At 49.0% G+C, this 15596-nt stretch overlaps 1 protein-coding gene across 19 annotated transcripts in view; it reads left to right on the top strand.

Moving 5' to 3' along the window:
- Positions 1-15596, top strand: part of LOC146398909 (uncharacterized) — a 193750-nt gene that overhangs the window by 158771 nt on the left and 19383 nt on the right. For 13 of the 19 annotated variants that reach the window (XM_084980826.1, XM_084980828.1, XM_084980821.1 and 10 more), the window contains 6 exons: positions 6468-6658; positions 7108-7132; positions 9331-9378; positions 10425-10553; positions 12609-12829; positions 13554-13578. In XM_084980826.1, coding sequence (XP_084836952.1) covers positions 7117-7132; positions 9331-9378; positions 10425-10553; positions 12609-12829; positions 13554-13578 — 439 coding nt within the window. In that variant the 5' untranslated portion in view covers positions 6468-6658; positions 7108-7116. Of the gene's footprint in view, positions 1-1449; positions 1617-6467; positions 6659-7107; positions 7133-8217; positions 8248-9330; positions 9379-10424; positions 10554-12608; positions 12830-13553; positions 13579-15596 lie in introns of those variants that run through there. The other 6 variants (XM_084980813.1, XM_084980812.1, XM_084980814.1 and 3 more) reach the window with 4 other exon arrangements.

Here is a 15596-nt window from a genome sequence, read left to right as displayed (position 1 = left end):
TGAACTACCACATGAGGTAAAATGAGGTAGGATGTATTGTTTGATGAGAACCTCAGTAGTGTATCTTAATTGTGGAATTTCATCCAAAAAAAACAGAACCAAAACTCTCATAAGATTCAGCAAATCCATTGCTAGGGCTTCTGATGAAAACGAACATCCTAATTTGAAAAGATAGGAGCAGCTCTGTCCACTGAAGTGTCCCTTAGACTTTTTCTCTCACATAACTTCTTTTCACAACAGCGAGTGATAATGTGTAGACCAGCCAGGTCATGGCAGCAGCCTGTGTCCACTGAGGGATGAGTCAAGAAGATGTGGTGTCCATATGCAGTGCAGTGGTATTCGGCCAGAAAAGAGAGTGGCCTCTTGCCATTTGCTGCACCTTGGGTGAGCCTAGAAAGTATTATGCTGAAGGCCACAGTCAGACAAATCAGGATACTATGTGATGTCCCTGATTTGTGCAGTCTAATACCCAAAACCAATGATCAAACACACCAAAGAGTAACAGACTCATAGATACAGGGAGGAAAAGAGGACTCCCATCTCCCTTGTTGTCCTATCAGAAGAGCGATGCATTTGGTCTCTCAATTTTAGATACTTGGGGAGAATCAGCCATGGCAGAGTTGTCTCTCACAGCCTCCCATACCTTACACCCTCCCTGCTTGGCTTGAAATATTGCAGTGCTCTCAGTTTTCTCCAGGAATTGTCTCATGTTCCATGTGGGCTGGTGCTCAGTTTGCTCTCGAGCCAGATTTCATGACACTGTCCCAGGCACTGGTGTGATGAGGGGTTGAATTTTGAGAAGAATACATTTCATCCTAGAACTTTGAGTTAGCTAAAGTTTGTTGCTTAGAAAATTATGAGATATGTGTTTTAAGGCAACCCACTGTTGAAAGTAGGGTGAGTCCTTGTTTCCTAACTGTTCAAGGCATAGTAAGTTTTGTACGTATACAATGACAGGGACACTGTTAATGAAGAACCAGTGGAAAGATAATGAAGTGTACAGATTGTTGCATCCAGAGAAAAATTCTACACACGGTCATTGAGTGAAGACTTTTGCAACTTGATGAACATATGCTTAGTGTGTGGCATTTTACAATTTAATTTCTATAACTACTCCTTTTCTTCTGGACAAATGTTACCTATGGAGTGTAAAAATGTCTGGTGCCTCAACTACCAGAAATGAGTGGAAATGGTATTTCCATCAAAAAATGGGAGCCCTTTTAAATCTCACCATGGTAGGATTTTGCAATTCCCCTAAACGTTGAAGACCCATTATATTTGGGGAGGTCTTTTTCTCTCCAGTAATGTCTTTTCAAAACAGAGAGTAATACTGTTTGATTGTAGGATGCAGTTTTTGAAATAAAATGTTGACCCTGTCCAGGGAAACGGCCACTAGGCTATATAGAGCAGGTGGACCCAGAGGGGGCAGAGTTGCCTTCCCTCTGAAAGTTCCAGGCCTCTGACCAGTTTCCACGGCAATGGAATGCTGCCCACGGAGCCTTGTGGTTCAACTGCCAGTCTGTGAGAAGAGACGTGTGTGTTGGCCACAGCTGGGAGGCTCTCCCCTTCACTGCTCAAGTGTCAGACGATGGGCAACCTTAGCTGTTGTTGCGGAGGTATGTTGCTACTGTTCTAAAGGCTGTTTCCTCAGATGGGTGGTTCATTTTGACTAAACATATTATCTCCATCTTTATCTCCATTGCCACCAGTCTCATCAGTCTCTCAAGCCATAGGTCTGTTATACAGGCTTGCTGTATGACTAAGGTATATCTTAATGCTCCGAGTGAGCCAACTGCCTCAAGTATTTTCCTAAATGTGAGAAAAGACTCGTGTCTCGTGGCAGTTTGAAACACGTTCTCCCAGAGCACAGAGACGGCAAACATGCCCCTCTGCCTTTTTCGAAGCACGAGGCCCTCGCTGTCAGCCCTGCAGTAGACATTCAAAAGAGGGACGTTACAGCGCCACTCTTCTCAGTGTACATGTCGATGTCTTAATGCACATGCTAGCAGTCCAAAGGCAGAGGAATTTCGATGGAGCAAGAAACGGGGATTTTTCAGGTTGGATTTCCCCGGGTTGATGAGGACTAGCCCACTGGCTCTTTGGGTGTTAGCTGGTAGTGTGGTGACAAGGGCCAGTGCCAGCAGGTTAGTGGGGTGAACATTGGGTAAGGAAAGGAAGGAAGGTCTCTCTGGTGATCCTCAGAGAGACCCAGGGTGGGGTCTTCAAGCTGAGGTCTGGAGGGGGTCTCTCTAGGAGGAGCACTGTCCCTGCCACTCTCAGGTCTAGAGAAGGATGAGGAGTGTCCAGAGTATAGAGTGGGTTTGGGTGACAGAAGACTTGCACTCTGGCCCATTGTCAGCCAGACCTTCGTCAAGGTTGCTCAGACTGGTGCTCTGATGCAACGTCAGTGAGACCTGGAGAGTCACAGATTTCCTTTCCTAACCCCGCCCCCCAGCAGGCACTCATCCGGATGGCCACCTCCCCAGTGAGTCCACAGGACTTGATCATCCAGGTGTGGTCTGCCGCAGGAAAGCTGATTCTTGCTAGAGCCGTCATGTGAACTTGAAGGTGTTTTGATCCCTGAGTCAAATTGGGGATCCAAGCAGACCGCTGTTCACATGAGGTGGTCAGCTGGTCACTGTGAAGGGCTGCCAAGGGAAGATTGGGGGAGGATGGGCCGAGTTGGGGTTTGTCTAGTCCTCCAGAGGAGCTCTTTTTGGATGAATGTTTGTATTTTGGGTTGTGGGTCAGAAGATAGAGGCAAAATGTTGGGTAAAGAATTGGACTGCTCTCCTGGCTCTGATATGTTCTCCAGGATCACCCCAGGACATCTTGGGGGCAGCAGGATTCAACAGAGAGAGAGAGAGAGAAAGTGGAGTTCTGGATTCAAGCAAGAGTCCAGGGCATGATCTCAGCGCCAAGCAGGCTTCAGTGGTTCAGGGGGATGTGTGACCTGAGGGAACCAACTGCACTCTTGTCCCAGATCTGCTCACACATGATTGGCGCGACTCTTGAGAAGATGCTCTAAGTTTCAGTGCTGTCCACTGGAAGATAGGGGTTCGAGCCCCTGTTTTGAACCCTCTTCCTCTAAAGTGGCATGATGTGCAGATCAGGGAACGTGACAGGAGACATTCTCCCTGAGCCATAAAGCCCCCTTCCCATGGAAAGGCCTTCTCCTGTTTGGTTCTTCCTCACTCTTTAATTATTGTCTGTATCTGGTCTATTTGGAATGTGGGTCTTTTTCTCTCACCTGTCTTGTGTTCTCAAGCAGAGAGTAACACTGTGTGGTTCTGGGATGCATTTTTTGAGACAACATGTTGACCCTGCACTGCCATCCCTGTCCGTAGAAAGACACATTAGTCTAGACAGAGCAGGTGGGCCCAGAGGGGGCAGAGTTGCCTTCCCTCTGAAAGTTCCAGGCCTTGCCTGGTTGCCACAGCAATAGGATGATACCCACGGGGTCCTGCGGTCCAACTGCCACTCTGTGAGTGGAGAGGTGTGTGTTGGGCCACAACTGGGAGGCTCTCCCCTTCACCCCTCAAGAGTTGGACGATGGGCAACCTGAGCTGTTGTTGGGGAGGTATGTTGATACTGATCTAAAGGCTGTTCCATCAGATGGCATAGTTTACCCTGATGGAAAATGTTCTCTGATTTTTTTTTTTCATTTCCACCACTTCAATTTGTGTACAGAGATGTAAATCTCTTATACAGCCATTTTGTATTACTCTTAAGATTTTTAATTATTTCTTCCTGGTTGGGCGCCTCAATTTTTTTCTTAATTTATACAATACTCCTTCCTATTTCCCATGTACAAACCTTCTCCCATCACACTAACCCTGGTAATACCCTACTCTGCCTTTATTCAGTGCAGAGGGACCCTGATTCCATTCTTCAATACACATGATGGAAATGGGCATTTATAGCTCCACTCTTCTGAATGCACATATCAACGTCTGAAGCCACATAATTGCAATTTTTTTTTGTCCCTTTTGCTATTTCTTGGGCTGCTGCCACGGCATATGGAGGTTCCCAGGCTAGGGGTCGAATCGGAGCTGTAGCCGCCAGCCTACACCAGAGCCACAGCAACTCGGGATCCAATCCATATCTGCAACCTACACCACAGCTCAGAGCAATGCCGGATCTTTAACCCACTGAGCAAGGGCAGGGACCGAACCTGCAACCTCATGGTTCCTATTTGGATTCGTTAACCACTGCTCAACAACGGGAACTCCCAATAATTGCATTTTAAATGTAGAAATTGATTGTAAGGAGTGAAACTTGGATTTTCAAGTAGGATTTCCATGGGTTGATGATGATAAGCTCCCTGGGTAGTTGGCTATTCGCTGGTAGTGTGCTGAGAACACACAGTGCTGGTAGGTTCGTGGGGTGACCATTTGGTAACTGAGGGAAGGAGGGTCCGACTGGTGATCCACAGAGGGAGACTTAGGGTCAGGTCTTCAAGCTGAGAGTCTCTAAAGGGTCCCTTTTAGAGGATAGAAGACTATCCCTGCCACTGCAGGGTCTGAAGAAGGATGAGGAGTTTCCAGGGTACAGATTGGGTTTGGGTGAAGAATGACTTGAGCTCCTGCTCATTCTCAGCCAGACCTTGGTCCAGGCTGCAGAGGAGGAGCTCAGACTCCTATTGCTGTACAGCAGCAAGGGGTACAACATTGTCAGTCAACAGTATTTTCATCACAACAATTTTTTAAAGAAAATTGTGTGAGACATTGACAGTCAGAGATTTTAATTTACTAAACAGTCAGAGCACTGGCCCAGATGGTCTCCTCCCGAGTGAATTCCCAGGAACCTCTTATCCAGGCATGATTAGCTGAAGGGAAGCTCATTCTTGGCATTCAGTCGAGACTGTTCTAAGCTCTGAGCCATCTTGGGAGTGAAACAGACCCCTAGTCGCTGGAGGTTGTCAGCTGGTTGTCATGAAAGTGTAATGTGATGATGTGGATGACATGAAGATTTGGGGGAGAATGCCTGGGTTGGAGTATCCACGGAGCCAGGGCAAAGCCTCGGTCCTTCAGAGGGGCTTTGTTTGGAGGAAAATGTTGGATTCAGATCAGGGATTAAAGCATGGAGACAAAGGGCTGGATAAGGGTTTGGACTGATGTCTTGGTTCAGCATCTCCTGCAGGGAAGGCATCAGAGCTTGCCCACTAAAACCTTGGGATGGGAGGACTTGTGGGAGAGTGAGAAGATCTCTTGATTCAAGGGTCCAGGGCATGGTCTTGGCCCTGAGCAGGTGTCCGGCCTTCAGGGTTCAGGGATTTCTGTCCTCAAGGAACCAACTACATTCTTGGCCCACATCCATCCTTCAACATTGCCGTGATTCTTGGCAAGTTAGTCTAAAGTTCAATGCCCTCTACTGTCAAATCAGGCTTACACTCTCTGGGTTGCACCCCCTTCGCCTGCAACCGGGCCAACTTGGGGATGAGAGGAGATGATGAGAGAGACGCTACATGACCTGGAAAGCTTCCTTCCCATGATGTTCTTCCATACTCTCTTGCTGTGGAGCTATTCAAACCCCCTCTTTTGATCCAACCAGCCCCAAGACTCAAGCTTATGCAGGTAGTCATTCAATGAAACCAATCCCAAATGTTAACAAGAGATCCGTGGATAAACCAAAGGCAGTATGAATCCACATAGGAATAAAATTCTACCGGAGAAAAAATTGTAATTATGTTAAATATGTTGCTACATGGATGATCCAAAATGAAACACACTTTTAACAATAGTGAAGTCAGACAGACACAGGAAAAGAAATATTGAACAATTCAACATATAGGCGGTAAGTAGATTAGGCAGATTGTCAAAGGTGGAAAGTAGAGAGGGCTAAGACTTGGCAGCAGGGCTGAAGGGGGAGTCATTGCTGAATGGGTGCAGAGGTCCTATAAGTTATGATGAGAAAGGTTGTTATGGACAGTGGTGCAAAGTACATGGCTTGTGAAGGCATGCCCGACCCCTGAATTTCCTATTGCCAAAGTATTCCAAAGAGAAGCATTATGTATCTAAGAAAAGAAAAGAGGTGAAACATCCCAGAGGATGGCGTGTGAACACAGGAGCACCCTGTGGGAAGAGTAGGGAAGCTGAAATGATCTCCTGCCATTTCAGAAGATGGAGGAATGTGGCTGGAGAGGAAAATGGGCAGGAGGATTCACGAGACTCTGTCATGGCAGCAGAGCCTGCATGCTCGTGTTGGCCATTTCTCAGATGGAGAATATGCCACGGAGAGGTTCCCTTTAGCAAGAGAGGCAGAGGCTCCCTTTCTCAGGTCTTTCAAGGTGCTCTCTGCCGTCCTTCAAAACGTTTACCCGGGAGGATGGGCCAAGAGAAGCTCCATCCATGCTTCATCCCACCCCCACCCCTTGACTCCCAGCCCATGTCCAGTCAGGTGTGGCACCCAGAGTACCTCCTGATCAGCATCACTGCCTTGCTGACAGTGACTGTGTGTCCCCCTAGAAACACACGACAATGTTGTGGAGGCCAGTGGGAGTGAGAAGACCGAAGAGGAGGCCCCAGCCAGGGAAAATGAGGAGGAGGAAGGCTCGCCCAATAACAAGGTGGAGGAGGAGGCCACAACAAGTGGAAATAACGAGGAGGAGTCCCCAGCCAGCGACAGGGCCGAGCAAGAAGCCCAGACTGCCCCCAAGGTAAGCTCACTTTTCATGATCTGAGATTTAAAAAGGTGCCTCCTTTCTTCTTGGATGTGCCTACTTCAGAAATGGAAATCGGAGGAAGTCCATTATAGAGGATATATGCAGATTCCTCTTTGAAGGGATGTTGAGTCAAAGTTTGGTACCAACCGATAACTCCTTGCAAGGGGCATTGGCAAAAGTGACCCTATCAGTTCTGCAGTGTATGGTAGGGAGCATTTTTCTTTGAAGAAGACCAAAATTTTTTTAAATGAACATGGCCTTGAGAGATCTTCCTTGAAAAGCTGGTGCCTTTTCCAAAGGTGTCTTTGCTGTCTTCTTTTGGGGAAACAGACTCAACTCTGCCTTCTGTCTGTGTGCCTGCGGTCCGCAACCACAGGAAGACCTGTGGCCACAGTGCAGAGGATGCTGTGACACTCACAGTGTTTTCTTTTCTCTCATCACAGGTGGATGGGATGGATGATGAAAGCCGTAAGTATTCTGGAACCCGGCTCTGCTGAGGAGAAGTCCAGGTGTTGAGGAAGGGCGGGGGGTGCTTTCCTGCCCCTTTGGTTGCAGAGACACCCTGATTCTGGGTTCCTCCTGGGAAAGGGGGTGAAGGATGGGGTGAAAGAGACTGACTTCCCACAAAAGGGCCATCCCAAGTCCTCGGGTCCCTGGAGGAAAGGAGGCTCTTTGTATGGTGGGGGTAGGTGTCCGGGAACATTGGGGGGTGTGCGTGTGAGGGCCTGTTGGTGTGATTGTGAACCAGTGTGAGTGGGTGTGTTTTGTGGGGAGTCACTTGTGCCTTAGCACCACATAGCTGTCCAGTTTCTCGTTGAACAGTCTCATGATGACCGCAGGCTAACTGTCCATTCCCTCATTCTCCCTGCACCCGCTGGGAGCAAGGTTTGGGGAAAAGGCTTTCCTTCCTCTGTTGGTCTTTCGTTTCCTCTTTTCTTCCCCCTCTGCTTGGTGCAGACTTTCATGCTGTTGTTTCAAATATGTGCCGTGAACTCGAGCCTCTTGAGGTTGTAAGTGTCCCGAGGGAGTGTTGTGAACGCTGTGCTCCCCCCGCACCTCCTGCCCACTCGGGGCAGCCACCCTTCCAGCCTCTGCTCAGGAGTGGTCTTTCAGACACCTCATGTGCATGACATCAGAGAGTCTTTGTCCTTCTGTGTCTGACTGGCTTCACTTGAAGTGATGTCCTCCAGCGAGTTCCTGTTGAGGCTCAGAGCTCATGAACCTGACCAGTACCTATGAGGACACGGGTTCGACCCTTGACCTTGCTCAGTGGGTTAAGGATCTGACTTTTCCCTGAGCCACGGTGTAGGTTGCAGACATGGCTCAGATCCCACGTTGCTGTTGCTGTAGCATAGGCAAGCAGCTGTAGCTCTGATTCAGCTCCTAGCCTAGGAACCTCCAAATGCCTCAAGCGAGGCCCTAAAAAGACCAAAAGAAATGATATTGAGATTTTGATATGTGTTGTAGTGTACCTGCTGTTTTTTCATGTAGTATGAAATGTCAATGATATTCCGTCTTCCAATCTATTTTTTTTATTTTTCTGAATTTTTCAGGCCTTGCTCATGACATAATGAAGTTCCCAGGTGAGGGGTCAAATCTGAGCTATTTATGCCAAACTACACCAGAGCCACATCCACACCTACAACACACGTCTGTGACCTACACCACAGCTCAAATCAACACTGGACCCTTAACCCACTGAGTGAAGCCAGGGATTGAACCTGCTTCATCATGGATATTAGTTGGGTTCATTCCTGATGAGCCACAATGGGCACTCCTCCTTCCCCTCTGTGAACATGGAATGTCATTTGAATTCTTTGTGACTTATTCAATTCTTTCAGCAATGTTTTGTAGTTTTCAGTGTAAAAGTTGTTTCCTTTCTTAGAGCCCTGAGCCTGCTTTCCAGCTACTCCAGCAGCACCATGAGAAGGACGGGCTCGTGAAAACATTGGCGTGTCCCTCACTGCCTCTGCACTGAGCTCTGATTATGGCAGCACAGGTGTTGTGGGCCATACACAGCACCTCTGCTTACCCGTGGGTTCTGCTAGGAATCGGTCTAGAATGTCACCGTTGCCATCTCTCTTTGGGGGTCTGCAGGGCCTCCCAGAATTCCTGGCACAGGTTCATGAGCACAGGAGATACATACAGATGAATGATCAGGTCAGACCAGCCAACTGGTCTGCAGTAAAGCATGTCCGGGGAGGGGAGGTCATATCTTGCTCATCTTTGAATCTCCACCCTGAACACGATGCCTGATGTGGCAGTCACTGGCAGAGCACCTCTTTATACTTCATGGAATTCTGTAATAAATAGTGCAATCCATTCATATAAAACACAGCACCGTTCAATTGCTTACTCAGCTATCCCCTTTTCAGTGTGTGTAGAGGTGGAATTTCAGGTGTGTCAGTTTAGAGGTAGGAGCTATAAAGGGCCATAGAAGGAAGAAGTTGAAAGGTCATTCCTTCAGCACGTTGCTGTCCTTCGAATGTTGGCATCTGTGCTCACCTTGTGTGGAAGGGTCTCAGTCCATGGAGCAGAGGGAAGGTCTGGGAGCCTGGAGGAAAACCCAGGGTGATGCTCTGTAACCTGCAGTCACCTCAGGGAAGCAGGAGGAATGGGAGGGTCACTCTTTCTAACTCAATTCCCCGCGTGGTGTATTTCTACAGAGTCAGTGGTGGAGAGCATGAGCAGCCGCCAGGATGAGGAGGCTGCAGGTAGGGAAGAGCACGCAGCTGGGATCCAGTGGGAGAGGGTTCCTGGGAGCACCTGGGTTCCGCCTGCTGCCGGGAGAGGGAGGAAGTGGGGGATAGGACTTGGCGGGTGGGTGGGTGGGTGGCCTAATGAGTGGCACTCTGCTGTGGTGTTTTCCCCTGTGAAATGGATACCACGAAGAAGACTTGGGTCCCTGGTCTTTGTTGTGCTGTGTTTGTATTCCTCTCTCCTTTTCTTTGAGAGGGAGAATCGATTTTCCCTCCCAAAGCTGCTCCTTCCTGCTTTGGTCTCTGCCCGTTGTGCAAGTTTGCTTTGTGATTGGCACCGTGAGGGCCCAGTGCACAAGAGCTGTTGACTTGGTTTCCTTTATTGGCCTTGAGGGACCTGAAGTGGTGGCACCCAAAGCTCTCCTAGGCCCTTGACCCTGGAGACCAAGTTGGTCGAGTGAGTGTCAGGTGGTGGGTGAGAAGGCAGCTCTCTCACTCTGCATGTTCGGGATTTCTGACCTCCCTGTCCTATTGTGTCCTCACGGTGTGTCCTGAGGGAAGGGGCGTTCCCAGAGTTGGATGCCCAGAACAGGGAACTGAGGCACAGACAGATCTACATCTCCTTTTGTGGCATGTGTTTCTTCTACAGGGGATGTGAGGAGTTCCCTAGTGTCCTAGAGGCTAAAGATCGAGTGTTCGATCCCTTCCGTGGTGCAGAATCAAGTGCCTGGGTTGGGAACCACAGCATCCCCTGGGAGTGGTGACAATCAATCAGTCAACCAATGGGATTGACATCAGACCATTCTGCATGGTCATTATCTAGGTTGTCTCCGCTACCCAGAGGCATTTTCACACGAAACCTGTGTGGGGAGGTAATGTTTTGAAGTGCACCCCAAAGAGCAAGATCTTTCTAAGTAGAACTTGGATTCTGAAGGCTCTTCTGGGCGGCCGGGTGTTATGGGCTTTGAGGGCTTGGCCTGGGAGTCAATTATTAGTCATTTCCCTGTTATCTTCTGCAATCAGGATGTCACTCGTTCTCTCTGTTGTCATGTATTTTCCAGAATCTTGCTTTGGAAACCTAGGATCTTGCTTCAGGAGTCTGAGGGCAATTTTGTTCTTTACCACCTTGGCTGGAATAATCCCATGGTGGCCACACAACAGGGTGCACCCTGCCAATGAGCCAGATGAAGGTACTGTGGAACCTGACTCAATACATCCAGGCCTGAACAATGATTCTAGTTCATTCCGTGTTCCAAATTTCAGAACAAACTCTACAAATGCTACGCCACATCTTTCTTTTATTCCATGATGCAAATTCAAACGAACTAACTCGGAGTTCCCATCGTGGCGCAGTGGTTAATAAATCCGACTAGGAACCATGAGGTTGTGAGTTTGATCTCTGGCCTTGCTCAGTGGGTTAAGGATCCAGGGTTGCCGTGAGCCATGGTGTAGGTTGAAGATGTGGCTCGGATCCTGAGTTGCAGTGGCAGTGGTCACTGTAGGCCACTACAACTCTGATTAGACCCGTATCCTGGGAATCTCCATATGCTGAGGGAAGCAGGCCTAGAAAAGGCAAAATGACAAAAAAAGCAAAAAATAAATTGAATAACTCAGTTGGTAATTTCCCAACTATGGAAATAATGATTCATTTAAAATCGACATTTGGTTCCTGGTTAATAGCAAAGGTGACCTCACTCATTTTATGACATTTGCTGATATTTAACATTTCCAGTTGTAATAGATCCCTGCATGGAACCACATTTCCCAATTTGAAAACAATACTAGAAATGATTTAGAACAAGATTATATTAACAAGAAATGGTGGATATTACAGAAAGCTCCTCTAACCCATTCCTCCAATTTCCACCAATGACAACGTCCAGCACTGAATGGGGAACTCATGGTACACTGAGCAGCAAAAGATTCCTATAATTTTAATTAATGAAAAGTTCCCCATTTACATTCACATTCAGTTTTTGGGCTGTGCCAGTAGTTGAGGTTGGACACATGCAAAATATTAGGAGGCCCCAGTATGTTACCATAGAGAACGTGTACACTCCCATTTGTAGAAGGACGTTATTCCCAACAGCAAAGAGATGAAACCAATCACAAATGACAAGAGATCAGGAGAGAGATCAAATGCGATATGTGAACAGAAGAGAACAGTATTCTACCGGAAACAAAAGTAAAATTTTAAATAGGATACCAAGAGGATGATCCAAAAAAAAAAACTAAGTACTGTTTGACCAAAAGTGAGGAGTTCCCATCATGGCGTGCCAGCAGTGAAACCGATTAGGAAGCATGAGATTGTGAGTTTGACCCCTGGCCACAATCAGGGGGATAAGGATCTGGTGATGCCGTGAGCTGTGGTGTAGGTGGCAGATGCAGCTGGGATCCTGCCTTGCTGTGGCTCTGACATAAAATGGCAGCTACGGCTCCTATTAGACCCCTAGCCTGGGAACCTCCATATGCCATGCGTGTGGTCCTAAGAACCAACAAGTATCAATAGAAAAAAAAATAGAGAAATCAGGCAGCACAGAGAAGGAAATATCGTGCAACTCAACATATAGGCGGTAACCAGACTCGGCAGAGTGTCAGAGATGGAAAGTAGAAATGGCCAAGACCTGGCAGCAGGGCTGAAGGGGGAGTCATTCCTGAATGGGTGCAGAGGTCCTATGAGTTATGATGAGAAAAGTTGTTATGGACAGTGGTGCAAAGTACATAGCATTGGGAAGGCCTGCTCTCCCCGTGAGTTTCCTATTGCCAAAGTATTCCAAAGAGAAGCATTATGTATCTAAGAAAAGAAAAGAGGCGAAACATCCCAGAGGATGGCGTGTGAACACAGGAGCACCCTGTGGGAAGAGTAGGGAAGCTGAAATGATCTCCTGCCATTTCAGAAGATGGAGGAATGTGGCTGGAGAGGAAAATGGGCAGGAGGATTCACGAGACTCTGTCATGGCAGCAGAGCCTGCATGCTCGTGTTGGCCATTTCTCAGATGGAGAATATGCCACGGAGAGGTTCCCTTTAGCAAGAGAGGCAGAGGCTCCCTTTCTCAGGTCTTTCAAGGTGCTCTCTGCCGTCCTTCAAAACGTTTACCCGGGAGGATGGGCCAAGAGAAGCTCCATCCGTGCTTCATCCCACCCCCACCCCTTGACTCTCAGCCCATGTCCAGTCAGGTGAGGTGCCCAGAGTACCTCCCGAGCAGCACCACCGCCTTGCTGACAGTGACTGTGTGTCCCCCTAGCAACCCTCGATGATGTTGTGGAGGCCGGCGGGAGTGAGAAGACGGAGGAAGAGGCCCTGGCTGGGGCAAATGAGGAGGAGGTGGGGCCGGGAACTGAGAAGGTGCAGGAGGAGGCTGCCTGCATTGACGAGGCAGAGGAGGAGGCAGGCCCATCCCTTGAAAATGACGAGGAGTCCCCAGCCAGCGACCTGGTTGAGCAGGAAGACCAGCTTGCCCCCAAGGTAAGCTCACCTTTCTTGATCGGAGATTTAAAAAGGTGCCTCCTTTCTTCTTGGATGTGCCTACTTCAGAAAAGGAAATCTGAGCAAGTCCATTATAGAGGATATATGCACATTCCTCTGTGGAGGAATGTTGAGTCAAAGTTTGGTACCAACCAATAACTCCTTCCAAGGGGCATTGGCAAAAGGGACCACATCAGTTCCCAAGTGTACATAGGGAGCATTTGTCTTTGAAGAAGCCTGAATGTTTTGTTTTGTTGTCTTTTTGCCTTTTCTAGGGCCACTCCTGTGGCATATGGAGGTTCCCAGGCTCAGGGTCAAACCAGAGCTGTAGCCACCGGCCTGCGCCAGAGCCACAGCAACGCGGGATCCGAGCAACGTCTGCAACCTACACCTCAGCTCACGGCAATGCCGGATCCTTAACCCACTGAGCAAGGCCAGGGATCGAACCCGCAACCTCATGGTTCCTGGTCGGATTCGTTAACCACTGCGCCACGACGGGAACTCCAAAGAAGCCTGAATGTTTTTTAAATGAACGTGGACTTGGGAGGTCTTCCATGAAAAGCTGGTGCCTTTTCCACAGGTGTCTTTGCTGTCTTCTTTTGGGGAAACAGACTCAACTCTGCCTTCTGTCTGTGTGCCTGCGGTCCGCAACCACAGGAAGACCTGTGGCCACAGTGCAGAGGATGCTGTGACACTCACAGTGTTTTCTTTTCTCTCATCACAGGTGGACGGGATGGACGATGAAAGCCGTAAGTATTCTGGAACCCGGCTCTGCTGAGGAGAAGTCCAGGTGTTGAGGAAGGGCGGGGGGTGCTTTCCTGCCCCTTTGGTTGCAGAGACACCCTGATTCTGGGTTCCTCCTGGGAAAGGGGGTGAAGGATGGGGTGAAAGAGACTGACTTCCCACAAAAGGGCCATCCCAAGTCCTCGGGTCCCTGGAGGAAAGGAGGCTCTTTGTATGGTGGGGGTAGGTGTCCGGGAACATTGGGGGGTGTGCGTGTGAGGGCCTGTTGGTGTGATTGTGAACCAGTGTGAGTGGGTGTGTTTTGTGGGGAGTCACTTGTGTCTTAGCACCACATAGCTGTCCAGTTTCTCGTTGAACAGTCTCATGATGACCGCAGGCTAACTGTCCATTCCCTCATTCTCCCTGCACCCGCTGGGAGCAAGGTTTGGGGAAAAGGCTTTCCTTCCTCTGTTGGTCTTTCGTTTCCTCTTTTCTTCCCCCTCTGCTTGGTGCAGACTTTCATGCTGTTGTTTCAAACATGTGCCATGAACTCGAGCCTCTTGAGGTTGTAAGTGTCCCGAGGAGTGTTGTGAACGCTGTGCTCCCCCCGCACCTCCTGCCCACTCGGGGCAGCCACCCTTCCAGCCTCTGCTCAGGAGTGGTCTTTCAGACACCTCATGTGCATGACATCAGAGAGTCTTTGTCCTTCTGTGTCTGACTGGCTTCACTTGAAGTGATGTCCTCCAGCGAGTTCCTGTTGAGGCTCAGAGCTCATGAACCTGACCAGTACCTATGAGGACACGGGTTCGACCCTTGGCCTTGCCCAGTGGGTGAAGAATCCCGCATTGCGGTGAGCTGCGGCAGAGGTCCCAGACGCGGCTGGTATCCAGCTTGGCTGTGGCTGTGGTGTCGGCCGGTGGCCACAGCTCTGATTTGCCGCCTCGCCTGGGAATTTCCATCTGCTGCGGGGGCAGCCCTCAAGCCCAAAAGTGAATCAGTCAATAATGTCCTGGAGTTCTCTGTGCATTGCTGCAATGGGTAGGGTTTCCTTCTTCTGTGACAACGGAATACCTTGCTATGGTCTGTATCCACCCCGTTGTCTTTCTCAGTCTGTGTGCCCGTGGACACTGGGGCTCTGTTTCTGTTGGGCTCTTGTGTATGGCGCTGCCGTGATCCTGGGATGGCAGGTCTCTTTACCCGACACTGATGGATCTTCCTTTACATGTCCATGCAGCAGTGGGATTGCAGGGTCCTGCCGTGGTGTTTCCCGTCCTGGCTGGCCCCGTTGACATTCCCTGCTACAGTGTCCAGAAGTCCCAGGCAGTCACATCTTCCCAAACATCTGTTCAGGTTTGAAAACACTCCGTGTCCTACCAGGTGGGAGGTGATACCTCGTGGTGCCTTTGCTTTGCCTTTCCATTGTGATAGGCGACTTTGGGAAACTTGCCCTCTGTGTGCTGCTCTCTGTGGTCTTCTTGGACGGTGGGTCTCTCCCAGGCTTCCACTCATCTACAACTGAGGTATTTGCCTTTTGATTCAATTGATTTGTAGTTGTTTCCCATATATTCCAAATATGAGCCCCTGTTTCAAATACAAGATTTACAAATATCCTCTTCTGTAGGTTGTCTTTCCATTCAGTGGATTGTTAGACACTGTCCTTTCTGTTTGTTTCTATTTTAATGGAGGTACAGTGTTGTTTCACTCTCTGCTGTGGAGCAACGTTCCCCAGTCGTGTGTGTCCATTAACGTATGTTCCTTTTTTGATATTATTGCCGTCTGAGATCAGGTCGATTACAGGAGATTGGATCTCGTTCTCCGTGTGCTGCAACAGGAGGACCTTGTTGTCTCTCCATTCTCAATGCCGTAGTTGGCATCAACTGCCCCCAAACTCCCAGTCCGTGCCCTTCACAACCACAAGTCTGTTCTCTGCATCCGTGGGTTCTGTGGACAGGTTCCTTTGTGCCGTGCTTTAGATTCCACCTCTAAGTGAGATCAGGTGGTATCCGTCTTTCTCTTTGTCACGTACTTCACTTTGCACGAGAAT

The sequence above is a fragment of the Sus scrofa genome, chromosome 10 (genome assembly GCF_054392235.1).
Source record: "Sus scrofa isolate SSC_HxYL_T2T_F1_AM1 chromosome 10, Sscrofa_HxYL_maternal_Yorkshire_Landrace_v2.0, whole genome shotgun sequence".
In the NCBI taxonomy this organism is placed as follows: Eukaryota; Metazoa; Chordata; class Mammalia; order Artiodactyla; family Suidae; genus Sus; species Sus scrofa.
Note: the sequence above shows the minus strand (reverse complement) of the source record. Positions and strands in the feature narration are given on the sequence as shown.